The sequence below is a fragment of the Misgurnus anguillicaudatus genome, chromosome 9, assembly GCF_027580225.2.
Source record: "Misgurnus anguillicaudatus chromosome 9, ASM2758022v2, whole genome shotgun sequence".
Taxonomy (NCBI): domain Eukaryota; kingdom Metazoa; phylum Chordata; class Actinopteri; order Cypriniformes; family Cobitidae; genus Misgurnus; species Misgurnus anguillicaudatus.
The window spans coordinates 7,455,497-7,472,519 of NC_073345.2; the positions used below are offsets into that span (position 1 = coordinate 7,455,497).

Consider the following 17,023-nt stretch of genomic DNA (forward strand, 5'->3'; position numbering starts at 1 on the left):
ATAGTCGTACTGGGAAATATGAGTGCATTTGCTTTGTTTCTCAACCAGGGGGCATCCACAAACTTCCCAAGGGGCTTCAAGATGACTTTATTTTTTAATTCAATAAGGCAAAACAAGTATTAAAATAAGATCAAACAAATCAAAATATTTTTTTTTGTAAAGCCCGGGATAAACTGCACGATTTTTTCACTCCTGTGCGAGATCGTTTATGACCTGCAGTCCATAACCTTTTTGGTCAAAATAAACAAAAATCAATCATATTTGTTCAAAATCGTCTCCTTACCTAATTTCACAGCGGTAAGCTTAAAATTACGATTTATAAATTGAGCTGTCCCGTCGGACGTCGCAAGATACTTGCTCAACAAATGTCATTACAGTTAAAAAGCTGGCATCTGAATGTATAATTGTTCTGTGTAAATCTAATAATACATAACATCTTTAATATAGATTAAACACCATGTATTCTTCAGTTCAATAAAAAGGAAAACGCAATTAAAAATAAGAGGGGTTATTAGGAGATTTCCAGACTTGTGTTTTGTCGGGTGTCCACCCAGAAATCTTTTTCACCGGAAACGATCTTTGTGAGCAAAGCGGAAGTCAGTAACGTTAACTGTGCTGTGGAGTTCAGTTGTCGTTTAAGGATCCTATTTCACGACCTGAGGGTGAAAGGTGAGGATATTTTAAGTTTAAATATGTAACATAAGACTGTCTTTAACACGTTTATCACACCGAGGCTAATATGTGGTGCGACATTTAAACTTACAGACTTTAGTTAGCCGGTGTTGTGTCGAAGTCTGTTCCCCCTATGTTCCCCCTATTTTTCCCTTCAGTGTAGTGTTTTTATGGCGTTTTTATCACGTTATAGGTTTTATTATTTATATATTTAAAGTTTTAATGGCTACTGAGATGTATATGTGTGCATTTCTGTAATGTTTCTGTATTGTTCTTAATGGTAAGTAAATTATTTTTACAGTATGAATCATATTATATGTATAATATTTATTTAATTATGTATGCAAACATTACATTTTTAAAACATCCAGTAAAGGGAAAAAAAGAAAAAGACAGGCTATATTTTAAAAGAAATACCCTAATAGAAAACTGTCAAATGTATGAAATGTTTAATAAATTGTATTATAAAATACATGATATTATGCCTTTTTAGTATAACCAATTCAAATCTTTAATCTTTCTAAATGTAACGTGATGAAAACGCTATAAAAGCACTACACTAAAGGGAAACATAGGGGGAACTGAGTTCGACACAACACCTGAAAGCTAATTGACTAGCCTGAGCAAAATATAGAATAAAGTGAATATTTCAGCCGTTTCGTTACTTGTCTATGTCTTGGCCACCTTAACTGAAACATTCAGATATCTCATCCAAAAATTCAGTTATTTTTAGGCAAATGAGACAAGTCTGTTTGTTTATACTTAACATAGAAGGGCGGTGGTTAACACGCTAGTCAGATTATCGCAGTGTTACAGGCAACCAGTTCTTACAGAAATGCGCGGCAACTGTAAACCTTTGTTTATCCGCGTGTGACTTTAAAAACATTACATGCGTCTATTAGTACAACAACTGTACGTTTATTTATTGGGGGGGCAATATGTCCAAACTATTGGCGTTCTGAGCCAAGCCTTAAGATAGGTTAATAAATGGAGCTGTTTCATTGCCTCGTAAATAAGAGATTCAATATCCGTTAATGCAAATGCACTACGTGCTAAATTTTCCAACTGTACTCTAGCAAATCAAAACAACAGCAACTACCCGGCAACACCGTTAGAGGGAAATTTAATCTCAATCTGGATTCGACCTGGAGCAGGGTGTTGGCATCCTCAAGACCGTTATAGATTTAACAACTCAGTGGGTGTATGTCATGTACTTGTATACTGTTTCCATGTCCTCAGTTTTTTTGGCACGCACATTTTTCTTCTATTCTGGTGTGATCAGATGCGGCGATCTAAGCGGATGCGCTCGCCGGATGGCTGGATTACGGAGTACAGCTGGGAGGAGAGAGTTGAGGTGCATAAGAGACCGAGACGCAGCTCCCACAGCGCAGAGAGAGACAAGAAGCCTAGCCGACATCATCACTATAAAACCTACGAGAGGTAAATATAACAACAGCTTAATTTCACTTTCAACCTGCATGAAATGAAAATATGCAGTTTGTTTACGATTTGAATGCTGCTTGCTTTTAGATGTTATTAATGGAATAGATGACCGTGTCAACATGTTGTTTGGCTTGTTTGCAATGTTGCGTGACAAACTATTAGGGTGACAGATACTGTAATTGAGCCTTTCAGAGTGACCTGGTGCCAACTGCATAAACATTACCACCAAGTTTTAAGAATTATTTAAACTACCAGCTAATAATTAGAGCTACTCTCTGGAATCAGATTAAACAAATCTACATTTTGTGTAACAGACTTAAAGGGTATCAGCGGTCTTAAAGATTACAATTAGGTAACTGACTTGTGAAACTTGCCAACGCAGTTTATTCAACTAACCAGCAATTAATGAGTGGTGTTGTTCATTCAGAAAGTCTTACTCATTTAAAATTCATCTGACATTAAAAATACTAGCATCACATGTTCCAAAAAGTGTTTTGCTGGATTATAAAACATTACATTTTCAGATTAAGCAGAGGTTCATCTATATTACATTGACAATGTGTTGCAGTACCAGCAACAATACATTTTCTTTTGACCCTGTAGGCATTCTGAAATGAAGATTTAGACCTTGTATATGTCAGTCTATGATTACTGCTGGAAGTTTTATTTCCCATAGGACAAACTACAGTATGTAGAGCAGGGGTGTCAAACATACGGCCCGCAAAGGTGTCCAATCCGGCCCGCATGATGATTTATTAATTATGAAATACATATTTTAAAAACCCTTTCAGGCGGGTGTCTAGTTCGTTTTTAATATGAGAGACTTGCGGAAAGCAGCAAAACGCGGAACATAGACTTAACACGGTGCCCAAAAATCTTGCTGTTGTATTGTTACTGCTCCGCTAAAGATCCACTTATTCCGCTGGTCCACTTCGTGTTTTCCCGACCGCTCCGCAGCATCTCTGTGTCCACTCTCTGCCTGGAGAGCGAAGACGACAGTTTCCGAAGTTCGTTGCATTAACAGGTAGATTAATTACATTAAATCAGTTGTTAAACAACAGAATTAGTAATTTGGAAGTTTGTTTATGTACTTCTTCCGGTAATGAATTGCTGTCAGTGTTTTAAAAGTGCTAACAAGTGCTAGCAAGCAAACAACAACAAAATAGCCACATTCTTATTAACGTTACAAACAGTGTTGGGGAAAGTTACTTTTAAAAGTAATGCATTACAATATTAAGTTACTCCCAAAAAAAGTAACTAATTGCATTACTTAGTTACTTTTCATGGAAAGTAATGCTTACGTTACTTTTAGTTACTTTTGCGTTACTTTTTCTTGGCTAAAGCTTGATCTCTTTCAGGCCTTGCAGGTGTTTTTATGACTGAAAAGTTCTGCATTCAGAAATTGCATATTTCATCACAAAAATGTTTAGCTCTGGCCTGCCATCTCAGTTTCTGACTCAAACTGTTTCCACACAGGCACAGAGAGTGCATACGTTTAGTTTAATTCAGTACATATTTTTTAATCAAATTAATTACCCTAAAAAAGTAAGTAATGCGTTACTTTACTCGTTACTCCAGAAAAGTAATATTATTACGTAACTCAAGTTACTTGTAATGCGTTACCCCCAACACTGGTTACAATACATGTCTAATCGATTTAATGTTCCCGATCAGATCTAAGTTAATATAAACACAAAATTTGCTGTTGTTGGCACACTTTGTAGACAAAAAATGCAAAAAACACCAATGCCTTCACAAAATAACGACAGAGAACGGAAAGAGAGGCTGCTAAAGGCAGTTCAACATTGCAAACATGGATTCAAAGCTCCATCAAGCCAGCAGGTAAATCATATTGAATATTTAGCAGATTGTCACACTTTAATTCTTGTATTATATTTCCCATTATAATCACATGCTAGTAATATAACACATCATAATATTTTATTAAAACCATAATAATAGTACCAACCCCCTTAGTGCCCTTTTTGGATTGGGCCACTGCCCCATCTAGCATTTTCAGAAAAGTGAATGATTTATAAAATAATTTTGGCATTAAGGAATAATGCAAAAGAAGTTAAATTAAGGCTTTTCAACCTAAGGCCAGTGGATTTTGTACAGATGTAAATTTGTGTGTATAACATGTACAGTATGAGTGTGACCTTATGAAATGTAGTTTTCACAGAGCTGTGTGTTTCTCTAGTTTTCTTGCTGAACAAACAAATTTATTGGTTTGTTTAGTTAATATTAACACAATTATCAGCACACTAAAGTTTAAAAAAAATATCCGGCCCTCACATCATGGCGTTATTTACCATCCGGCCCTCAGCCTAAAATGAGTTTGACACCCCTGATGTAGAGTCTATTTAAATCAGGGGTCTCCAACCTTTTTGTGAGCAAGAGCTACCACAATGGATAAAACAATCTGGAGGGCTACTTTTTGATATAGTCTACTCAATTTTTTTGTTTTACTAGTTGATTTTATGTTATTTTACTTGTTGATATATTTTAGTATTGTTTAAAATGTTAACATACATAAACCAAGCAAAGCTAGTATAAAAAATATGTAATACATAAAATATTACAATTGAGACAATTAGTAGAATGTGCTTTGGCGGGCACCTCACAGACTCTGCGGGCACCACGTTGGAGACCCCTGATTTAAATGAGAATTCCACTCTCATAAAACTCGATAATTTACCCACTCCATGTCATCCAGGATGTTTGTGTCTTTCTTTGTTCAGTCGAGATGATCTTAAAGGATTAGTCCATTTTCTAAAAAAAATTCTGATAATTTACTCACCACCATGTCATCCAAAATTGTGATGTCTTTCTTTGTTCAGTCGAGAAGAAATTATGTTTTTTGAGGAAAACATTTCAGGATTTTTCTCATTTTAATGGACTTAAATGGACACCAACACTTAACAGTTTAAAATTGCAATTTCAAAGGACTCTAAACGATCTCAAACGAGGCATAAGGGTCTTATGTAGCAAAACAATTGTCATTTTTGGCAAGAAAAATAAAAAATATGCACTTTTAAACCACAACTTTTCGTCTATCTCCGGTCCTGTGACACGCCAGCGCGACCTCATTTAATACGTCATCACGTCAAGAGGTCACAGATGATCCCGTATGCAAAACTTTCCCCTGTGTTTACAAGTGTGGAGAAAGAGTCGAATAATACTAATTAATGTTTTTGTGTCAGTTTATTGTTTAACTCTTTTCCCGCCAGCGTTTTTTAAAAAGTTGCCCACCAGCATTTTTCATGATTTTCAGAAAAGTTTAATGCCTTCCAGAAAATGTTTTTCTTTAAATATATAAACAAATACTATATCAAATGAAAGAACAGACCTACTGCTTTCAAACAAAAAAAAGTTTCCTCCTACCTTCATCAGTTCTCTTTTTTCACCTCTCAAATATGGGTAGGTTTCTGCAAAAACACAAATTTTTAAGCAAAAAGCTGAGATAATTAGATTTTTGTGAAGGACTTTTGATAGAGATCAGATGCAGAGCGATCTTTAAAACATACACCGAGTTCTTTCTCTTTCACGTGAGGTGCTACTTCCGGGTTTTATACGTTGGGAAAGTGCGCCACCTGGTGGATAATAGCGGTATTGTGGAAAGCGGAAATTCTCGTCATTGGGCCGCAAATGTGCGTTTCGTGTATGTAACACGTGACCTTTCAGCGTCATTGCGCGGTTGCGTGGGGTCGCGCTGGCGCTTCACAGGACCGGAGATAGATGAGAAGTTGTTGTTTAGAAGAACGTGTTTTTTGTTTTTCTTGCCAAGGGTGACGGTTGTTTCGCTGGATGGGACACTTGTGCCTTGTTTGAGATCGTTTGGAGTCCTTTGTGACTGCAGTTTTGAGCTGCATTGGAGCTGTTACGTGTTGGGGTCCTTTAAAGTCCATTAAAGTGAGAAATCCTGGACTGTTTTCCTGAAAAAACATAATTTATTTTCGACTGAACAAAAAAATAAATCAACATTTTGGATGACATGGTGGTGAGTAAATTAGGCATAAAAAAAAATAAGTTTGGTTCTGGTTGGTTGTCAGTTTAGGTGATGGGTCGGTAGGGATTTTTTTTTTTTTTTTTTTTTTTTCAGTTGCAGCAAGGGATAGGTAGGAAATTGTTACATTTTTAAATTGAATAGCGGATATATGAGGTGACTTTGGCTATATTGCGTGTTTGTCTCACGCAGCGCAGCACGTCTCCACGGATTATCTCTTTTGTCATAATCAGGATTTGACTAACTTTTTTGCTCACCAGCCAAAGTGGCTAGTTTTTCAAAGTTACTAGCCGCTCAGCATTTTCACTGGCCAAATTTTTGTTGCTGGTAAAATCAATTTTATATGATTAAACTTGACTTTGGCATCCTAAAATGACTTTAATTCGAGCAAATTTACTTGCTAAATTAGATGCAGACTGAATTTCAAATGCAGTCTGACTACCCAAATTAAGACAACATTTATTAGCTGGTATATAGCTGGTATATCAGTATAGATCATATCATATATTTAGGTGCATGAAAAACATGCTAGTAAGTAAGGCACAAATAGATTAACTTTGAATGAATATATTAAAAGTAGAGCAGGGGTATAGAAGAAACACTAATTCTAAACTGAAAAGATAAACACAAAAACCATCGACAACCACTTTAAATATTTATTAACAACAGCAGTAAATACTGTCAAGAAATGTACATTAATTTTACTGTCAGCTAGTTTATGCATTTGTAGTTTATAAGCTTGATCATGGTTACTGATAAAAGTGATTTAAGACTTTTTAATGACAAATGTTGAAAGGGCATTATTGTAACATTAAAATGATGCGCAAACCTCTCAGCTGGCGGGTTTTCTTTGATTTCGTGTGCATTCAGGTATGCGCTGAATTTCTCTTCGCTCTTGCACTGAGAGTTTGCACGCAATTTATATCTAATCAATCACTTCCATGCAATTGTTTTATCTTTCCCGAAGTGTGTATGCGCTCAGACTGCGTCCTCTTGTGCATTCGCAAATCCATCAGCTCTCGCGCGCTCTCTGGAAGGTGACGCTTTGGTCCGCAGCGCCCCGCTGATCGCGTGCGCGTCTCTCAACAAACGGTCTCTTTGCGTTGCGCTGGGTGCAGAGTGCTCAAGGAAGTTGTCGCATTGCGTATTGTTTATCATTTCGCATAACTTTTAAGAAAACTACAATTAAAAAATTATATTCAACCTGGCAAAGTGGCTAGTGGGATTGGCTGTCTTACCCGCCACGGCCAAAATCTACCCGCATTTGTCGGGTGTTAATGTCAAGCCCTGGTCATAATACCATCAATTCAAATATTATAATTCACTTTCTGACCGCAAAAATGAGCCTTGGTTTGTCCTCTCTGGAAGAGAAAAGCCCACTTGCATATAGTTGTTCAGCTCGTCTTTTTTGGTCTGTAAGTTACAACTTTCGGCGGGCGCAAAAGATTACGTTGCTGTGCACGAAAAAGCATCTCGAATGCACACCAAAAGTTACCAGTGCTTTTGTAAGTGACGACAACGATGTGTGAATGATTGTGTTAACGACCGTATAGCTGCCTTGTTTTTAGCATTGGTAGACGACGTTGCATCGCGTGCTTTACAAAAACGGTGCTGTACTAAAAGGTAAATTATAGTTCGCCTCAAAGTTTTTGTGTATTTATTTAATGTGTATTATTTCTTCCCCAAGCTCATAAAATAAATTTGGGTCGCACATAAATTGGCAGGGTCGGTCGGAAACCGGAACCAAACTAATTTTTTTCTTATGCCTTATCTGGATTTTTTTAAGAAAATGGAGTAATCATTTAAGTTTTTTTTGTTTTTTTGTTTGTTTTTTGAGGAAAACATTCCAGTATTTTTCTCCATATAGTGGACCTCAACAGTTATTATGTTTAAGCTCAGTGAATAAGTCATGAGTGTTGTGTTTGAATTCAGTAAATGGTCAAAAACTTGGTTAATTTATCGGTTATCGGCAGTTAGTGCCAACTTTAGTTATCATTATCGGTAAAATACAATATCGGTCGACCTCTATTTAACGCTTTAACTGCCTCGGTTTCATAGCTGTAAATGATTAGAAATGTATGTTTCTCAGCAAATAATACATTCACACTACAAAAATGTATGATTTGAAAACATTAGCTTAGGTTTTGTACTTTTACCATAAAGTGACAAATCAACCGTTTGGTAAAGCATGTTTTTGAAATATTATTAAAAACATACTAAAGTTTTTTCGTGGCACCAAGTAACATAATTTTGTAAAGATAGGGCTCCTGCAGTGTAATATGTCAAAAATGCTTTCTTGCAAGATTTCTTTGTCTCTGACATTCATCTAAGAAAATTGCTGTTGATTGACATTTTTTGCATAACATACCTGAAGCAAATGGTAGAGAGAGCTCAATCAGCTTAGGTACTCTTCTCAGTAAAATATTTTGACTAAAATGTGCTTAACCATTTGGTTGAGAGGTAGTTAAAGGGTTAAAATGTCTGCAGGGGTGCATTTCACATGTAACGCATGACCTTTCAACATGATTACGTAATATGTAAGGTCATGCTGGCGTGTCACCCAGCTACTGCAAAATGGGACGTTGTGGTTTACAATTCCCTTTTTTGGGTCAGGGTTCCCACGGCTCCTTCAAATCCTTGAAAGTTTGTGAATCTGGGGGAAAAACATTCAAGGACCTGGGACGTTTTTGAGAATATACATGCATAGATACAGGTCATTGAAAGTGCTTGAATCTATTTTATGCAACAAGTTTTCTGGAAAAAAATCCATATTATTCCCTGTGTAGTGTAGGAGAATATCATAAAATTTAAGCACACGTGCTAAACTGTTCACTTTAAATGCTTATATCTTCTGTATGCGAATGTTGATTCATACCAAAATGCTTTTTTGCATAGTTGTGTTTGACACATGAAAACGTCTCGGGTTACGTATGTAACTGTTGTTCCCTGAGAAGGGAACGAGACGCTGCGTCTCCCTTGTCATACTTCCTGCGTCCCTGTAACGCCGTCTTTGGCAATATTTCAGATAGCGATATACTTCCTGGCTCCCGCGTCACCCTGTCTTTGTCGTTAAGCCTCACCATTGGTTGAATTTGATATACACATTTAGATACACTTACCCCTGGAGGCGTCTCCAAAGTGTCACCGCAGTGACGCAGCGCGAGTTCCCTCGAAATAAAACTGTAACAATGTATCTTAAAAGGTAACATGATGTAACTTGCTCTCACTTGAAATGTGTCCCCACATTTAGTCCTTGAATTTGAGGGTATTGGACCTGAAAAGTCCTTGAAAGGTCCTTGAATTTGAAGTTAACTAAGGTGTGGGAACCCTGTATAAGGAGTAAAATCCTGGAATGTTTTCCTCAAAAAATTAATTTCTTCTCGGCTGAACAAAGAGAGACATAGACATCTTGGATGAGATGGGGGTGAGTAAATTATCTGGGTGTTTCTTTGCCTGCTAGGGTTTGGTTTGTCATAATATAAATCACGATGGCTTCCAGTTGCTCTTACACAGTTGTCAACTTATGACATAGCGGCAATCCGTTCTGCAATTGGGAATGCAAGATCTCTCAAACAGATTTACTGACTAACCGCATTGACAGGTTAAAGAATTGCCACTCATCATCTCTCTCTGAACGTGTTTTGTAGCTCTTACTAAGTATAACCTTGCTTTATAGTATAAAGTGTCCTTTGAGAAGACAGCACCGAGTGGATCACCTTACAGCATTCTTCATCTCCCAATGGAGGCGTTAATAAGTTGCACTGAAGTGAAAGGAAAGTTTTAATAAATTTAGTTGTCAGACACCTATTTTGTGTATTTGACAGGTGTCACATTAGTGCCAAGAGGCTGGAGTGCAGAGATCGCAGGGCCAGAGAGGCCAGTCCGGGGCGTGATGACTATGGAAGTCGGGTGGACTCGATCAGAGAGACTGAGAATAACGAGCGCCACTACAGCAAGTCGTCTGCACGCAGTCGGCGCAGCAGCAGAGAGCATCGGCGATCACGCCACCACACTTCAAATTCGGTAAACAATTTCTCCTGCTATATATAACCTTGTTTTGGCATTCCTGCTTTGCCATTTTGACTACATGCTCCTTTCTCTGTCATGACTGTAGAGTCAGTGATGTTTTTGAAATCAGGCTGCAGTAAGGGTGGACAGGGAAGCAATTGTGTTTCTTTCATTTGAACTTCAGTAATAGTTATTTTTATAGGATAAGGGTCATGAACAGAATTAGCTGTAAGCACCATAAGAAAGTTGTTTCTTGTCTGAAAATGTGCTGCCATGTCTTTCTTCTGTAACACACATTATGGTGGCCCTGTGCCGTTGCGTGGCGATGAATTTGAATTTGCTGCTGCCGTGGCCTGGTGCTGGGTTCTGAATGGGTCCGAATCTCTCCCTTCCCTTCATCAACACCCCCCTCGCTGAATGAATGAATGACGCGTACGACCCTGATACTGACTGGTGTTTGATGATGATGATGATGGTGGTGATGATGATGATGATGATGGTGCCCGTGAACGTCACTTCCCCCTCCTCCAGAAAAGTCATCGGAGGAAAAGAACCAAGAGTATTGAGGATGATGAGGAGGGTCACCTGGTCTATCACAATGGAGACATGCTAAGAGCAAGATGTATTGAACACAAATCTTTCTCTATATAACAGTCTGTACTTTCTCTATATAACTGTCTGTTAGTGGGAAAATCAAGCTACACTTGGGGGTTTAAATGGGACATTTGAAAATTTTAACAATCATGTGTGAATATTTCTTTCTTAATGAATAATCTATAAATTAAATGAATTGTACTTGTGCAAGTCCACAAAAGTACCATAAAATCTATTTTGATATGTAGCTGTCACAAAGTTTACATATGACCGTCTCTTTATTCTGTGCATAGATGAGATTTTAGGCACTCTGGGTGAAGGAGCCTTTGGAAAAGTGGTGGAGTGTCTTGACCATTCAAAGTAAGCGTTCCCGAGTCCGTGAATGATAAAGGCTGAAATGTGACGTAATGTATCTGTAACTCATACGGTAATCTTCCTGTGCTGTTTTCAGAGGTCGCACCAGAGTCGCATTGAAGATCATCAAAAATATTGAGCGTTATCGCGAGGCAGCCTTATCAGAAGTCAACACGCTTGAGCGGATAAACTCGCTTGACTGTGAAAATAAATTGTGAGTGCTTATGTTCATGGTGGAAGATTTGTTTGTGAATTGAATCATGTACATTTTTCTTTTTGGCCTAATAATTTGTTCTTTCTCAGCGCCTGTGTTCATATGCTGGATTGGTTTGATCACCATGGACACATCTGCATAGCCTTTGAGCTGCTGGGACTGAGCACATATGACTTCATTAAAGAAAACGGATTTATGCCTTTCTCAGTGGACCAGATCAGACCCATGGCACATCAGATCTTCAGAGCTGTGCACTGTGAGTATAGGCCAGTGTACATTTTTAGAAAAAAATATTACGGATGCACCAAATGTTTAAAAACGAAATGATTCTGCCGAAAATAGCAAAAAACTCATTTTCTGTGTTTGGCCGAACAAGTGAAAAGACCAAATACATTTTACCGAACAATGAGGCCCGAGAATTTTGCGACTGCAGTATATGCGATGGATTGTATTCTAATAGTAATTCTTGAAGCACGGATGTAGCTTTATAGGTGATTAGCAAAATTTCAAATCTATGTGATATTTAACTAGTAGCCAGTGTGAAGATGCCAAAATTTGGCTTATGTGATCATACTTCTTAGTTCAAGTAAGCACTCTAGCAGTGGCGTTTTGCTTGTTTACCTGATTTGCGTGACACCCCCGAGTAATGAGTTACAATAATCTATTCTTGAGGTCATAAAAGTGTGGATAAGCTTCTCTGCATCTGATGTAGACAGCATATGGCATATTTTTGAGTTTTCTAAGATGAAAGTATGCTGTGCGACAGACGTTAGAGATTTGACTATCAAAAGATAGATAGCTGTCAAACATCACACTTAGGTTCTATGGGCATTAGTGTTGGGCGATATGCCTCATTTTGAGATCGTCAGCCTGTGAGATCGGCGATACACGATAGTATCGGGGGGCGGGGCAGTAGTTTACTAATTATTTTATTTCTTAATTTTTTTACTCATTATAACAAGTCACTTGATTGGTGGACAAAAAAAGAACAAGAGCAACACCGTCATGACCGCAACCTTCTTAAAACTGATGCCATTAATGCTAGCGCGTCATTAAAACCCTAATAATGATTAATTGATAACTGTAAAAACGTGGCGCACATACAAACAATTCAATGCATTTGTTTGGTGCTGTTTGGTGCACATTTTAAACAGAATCCTATATTAAACACGAGTGATGGTGTTGCTACAACTACTTGAAATGCATATCATAAACAGGATTAATACCTAGTGATCTGACTTCGGACAGAGCGCAACTTTCTGCACGTACGCGAGTGTGAGAGAAGCGCCAATATGCAGCGGGTCATATTTAAAAAAAAAAAAAAGTATAGTTTGCCTCAGCTCGCATGAAACGTATTAAACTGAACAAATACATAAGGATTACTACTTTAGTTTATGTTTAGACTTCGGACAGAGGTGAGAGCGCGTGCACGTGAGACAGAGAGAAGCGCAGCTGCTCATGACATGATGGATTTAGTGCTAGAAGGAGTCCAAGACGCGCGCATTAAGTGCAGGTAATGAATCCTCTCTCTACAAGCTCTCCGCGTAAAGTGAAGCCCACCAACTCTCATGCGAGGAAAAGCATGCAATGTGGATGTTAATATAAAACTATGATGATGATGATAATAATAACAACCATTCGCCAACTATCGTCATGACTATCGCCATGAAAGCCTACCATTTGCGATATGTCTGGAGATCGTCGATACACGATACTATCGTCTATCGGCACAACCCTAATGGGCATTGGGCAACTTGTAATCTGACATATTTTGTTTGGAGCGAATCGGTTCAATAATAAGTATCTCTGTCTTATCGAAGTTTAGCATAAGGAAGTTATTTGCCATGCAGTCAGTAATACCGTTAATACAGTTACAAAAAAGTGACCCGGTGTAAAAAGGCTTTTAATGTCTGTTGAAATGCTAAAAAAAAGTTAATTGACGTTCTGAAAATGTAACTTATGCAATAGTAATAAAGTTGGCAAAATAATTAGGAAAATTAAAGTAAAACATTTGGGTGATTCTCACGAAATCCTGGGGCCTCATGTATAAAACTGTGCGTAGGATTCTTACTAAAAGTCTACGTACGCACAAAAGCCAAAAATGGCATACACCAAAAATTATGAAGACTTATAACAAAGCAATGTTCCCTTTATAAATAACAGATCACCTGCAAGTGTGAGTATATGAATCATCCTAATATCCCACCTTGCAAGCCCATTCTCCTGTCAAGTTTGTTTTTCTATAAATCACAACCTTTGCGTGGGAACTGGCGTACGCACGTTTCCAGTCCTGTTTTGTGCGTACGCATGCTTTATACATGAGGCCCCTGGTGTCCAGCATCAGATTTTTTTTTTTTAAAGCCCTTGAAGCCAATATTATTATTTTTTTGCACATATGAGATTAAGGTCTGATCTTACTATAACCAATATTTTTAGAGGATTTAAAAAATATTTCATATAGAATTATTTAAATTTTTTTAGATTATTATTATTATAAAAAATTATTATTATATATATTTTATATATATGATATTACATTAAATATATGCAGTTACAAACTCATGTTTTGGTAATGAAAACTAAAAAGTATTGTAGGTACTATGACAAACAAAATTTCAATTTTTATCTTGAGAGAAAAAATAAGAAATGCTAACCTGGTAGCCATCTTGAGTGTCACAGTCAATTATGTCCCTTACAACAATTTTTATTTTAAATGTTAGTTCATTGAGGGCTTAAAGGGGCCATGGCATGAAAATCTGACCTTTTCTATGTTTAAGTGCTATGATTGGGTCCCCAGTGCTTCTATCAACCTAGAAAATGTGAAAAAGATCAACCCAGTAACTTAGTTTTGGTAAACCATTCTCTACAAGCACATGAAAAATAGTTCGATGAAATTTGGCTCTCCTTATGATGTCATAAGGAGCTCTTATTATAATAATACCACCCCTTAATCTGCACTATCCAACCGCAGCACTGCCATTTAGTGCAGAGAGAGAGAGAGAGAGAGAGAGAGAGAGAGAGAAAATAATTGACAGCACAATTGAGTTTTAATTGCAACAAACCACCATAATTGTGATCAGTGTTTGCACTTCATTCGCTCATTTGCATTTTAAAGGACACACCCAAAACGGCACATTTTTGCACACACCTACAAAGTGTCAATTTTAACATGTGATAATAAATTATTTATATGGAATTTTGTGCTAAAACTTCACATTTGTGCTCTGTGGACACTAAAGATTTATTTGACATCTTAAAAAAGTCTTGTGCCATGGCCCCTTTAAACAATGATTGAAAATGTTGCGGAGGATGAGAACATTTTTCTTGGACACATTTATATTCCTTATTATTGTCTCTACATTTACCAATGATCACCAAATACCACATGTTTCTTTACTGTAAATGGGTTTTTTTGTATAACATGCACTGAAGCTTTTTATTTTTTAGATTTTTTAATTATAAATATTTCCATGTCAAATCCAGTCATGGACGCGTTGCGGTAATGAACATTTTCCCCTTAAATGTGGAAAAAACAACAGAACTGGTTTATATGATGTCATTTTGAAATCATGTGCAAAATAGTACATGAAGAGATGTTTGTAACTGTATGCTTCTGTATTGCATTTGTAACTGTATTGCATTTACTTTTTTAATCAAAATGTTTCATGACACCTCATAAGTCTAATTTCGCGAGAATCATTCATGTTTGTTATTCGGCCTTTGGCTGAGTGTTTCATTTTATTCCGCTTTAGTGAAGAATTTTCCTTTTGTTGCATCCCTAAAAAATATAACTAATATAAAGTGAATCTTACACCATAAGTATATAATCAGGAATTACAATCTTGAAATACTCATTACTAATACATAAATCACTGTTTTTTGCTATTAGTTCTGCATCTAAATAAGCTGACACACACTGACCTTAAGCCTGAAAACATTCTTTTCGTGGACTCCACCTATGACATCGAATATAACTCCAAGATGGTGAGTAACAGCATGGACGTCTGAAAGAGACCTATAGCTAAGAATGATGTCTTATTGTAACTACTGTTATGTTATAGAAGCGAGATGAGAGGAACTTGAGAAAGTTGGATGTGAAAGTAGTGGACTTTGGCAATGCTACATATGACCATGAGCATCACACTTCTGTGGTGTCAACTCGCCATTACAGAGCTCCAGAAGTTATATTAGGTAAAATCCTCTTTAAATAGGAGTATGATGTGTGTTATTTCTGTTACTAAACGATGCCATCTGTTGGTAGAGCTGGGCTGGAACCAGTCGTGCGACGTGTGGAGTTTAGGCTGTATCTTGATCGAGTACTATTTGGGATTAACGTTGTTTCAGGTACAACATTATTCTATAAAGCAAACCCTGCTGTGGTGTTAACTAAAATGCCGCATATTTGATGAATCTCTGCTTTTCTTCTTTATCAGACTCATGACAGTAAGGAGCATCTGGCCATGATGGAGAGGGTTCTAGGACCAATACCCAAACATCTTCTCCAGAAAACAAAGTGCGTCTTAAGATGAGATTTGGTTTTGCTTATTCTACATGCATCTTCTGTATATAATTGATGAGTTGAAATAAATGAAGTGAATGATTAACTCTAGTTTGTTGTCAGGAAGCGGCGTTATGTGCATCATGACAAACTGGACTGGGATGAGCACAGCTCGGCTGGGAGATACGTGAGGAAACACTGTAAACCGCTAAGGGTAAGGGTCCATGTTCACTATGATATTGTAACATATGCCTTTTATACACTGAAATGCATATTCCCAGATTAAGTCTTAAAATAAAATGTACTGCTCCTCACACAGCAATACATGTCCTGTAAAACTGCGGATCATGAGCTGCTGTTTGACCTGCTCCAGAAGATGATGGAATATGACGCATCCAAACGGATCACGCTGGAGCAAGCCATTGGACATCCTTTCTTTAACCCACTAGGAAAAAAGTTGAGAAATTAATATTAAGAGGACACCTACTGAACATTACAACTCCCAGGGAGACTGCCGCTGACTGTATCAGTCTGCTTTATGACTGCCTGCTTCATTACCTCTGTCCATATTTATTCTCCGTTTAAAAATACGGGCCAAATTCCTCTATACTTATTTTAAAATAAACTTGAATGATTTGAAAAACACTCTTAGGGTTTTGTTTTTTTTATGCTATGCTTTTAATTAGGGTGAAATTCACATCAGCATCAAGACCAGTACATAACAATACAGTTGATTATTTTCATGCCATATTTGGGGGGGCTTTTATTTATTTGATCACCAATAGCAGATAAGTGGTGTGATAATATAACATTTGTTTCAGGGTTTCTAACTCACAATTTAAACCCAATAAAATATTATAAATATTCTCAATTGGCAGTGTTGGTGGTAATGCATTACAAGTAATGTGCATTACGTAATAATTAAACTTTTCTGAAGTAACGAGTAAAGTAATGCAGTAATGCGAGTTACTTTAGTTTAATTATTTCAATTTAAAAATAAAATAATGCACTGAATTAAACTGAACATATTCGCGTAGAATTACGCGCCTGAGTGGGAACAGTTTGAGTCAGAAATGGAGATGGCAGGCCAGAGCTTGACATTTTTGCGATCATAAAAAACACCTGCAAGGCCTGAAGGAGATCAAGCCTAAGTAACGCAAAAGTAACTTAAAAATAACGCAAGTATTACTTTCCATGAAAAGTAAGTAACGCAATTAGTTACTTTTTGGGGAGT

General features: G+C 37.2%; 1 protein-coding gene across 2 annotated transcripts; it reads left to right on the plus strand.

Moving 5' to 3' along the window:
- Nucleotides 1–512: 512 nt before the first annotated feature.
- Nucleotides 513–16,434, plus strand: clk4b (CDC-like kinase 4b). Of its 2 annotated transcripts, none has more exons than XM_055180428.2 (13): nt 513–669; nt 1,955–2,112; nt 9,946–10,144; nt 10,661–10,751; nt 11,017–11,083; nt 11,175–11,291; nt 11,381–11,547; nt 15,181–15,275; nt 15,353–15,482; nt 15,553–15,635; nt 15,725–15,804; nt 15,913–16,003; nt 16,109–16,434. In XM_055180428.2, the coding sequence occupies exons 2-13, from the start codon at nt 1,955–1,957 to the stop codon at nt 16,256–16,258; spliced, it is 1,428 nt and encodes a 475-aa protein (XP_055036403.2). In that variant the 5' UTR covers nt 513–669; the 3' UTR covers nt 16,259–16,434. The 2 variants fall into 2 exon arrangements, with proteins under 2 accessions (XP_055036403.2, XP_055036404.2); XM_055180429.2 differs by lacking the exon at nt 513–669 and adding an exon at nt 1,753–1,867.
- The last annotated feature ends 589 nt before the right edge of the window (nt 16,435–17,023 follow it).

Coding starts and splice junctions, on each gene's coding strand:
- clk4b (XM_055180428.2), top strand. CDS start 1,955: ATGCGGCGATCTAAGCGGATGCGCTCGCCGGATGGCTGGATTACGGAG. Junction 15,636..15,724: donor TGGGATTAACGTTGTTTCAG/GTACAACATTAT, acceptor CTTCTTTATCAG/ACTCATGACAGTAAGGAGCA. Junction 16,004..16,108: donor AACACTGTAAACCGCTAAGG/GTAAGGGTCCAT, acceptor CTCCTCACACAG/CAATACATGTCCTGTAAAAC.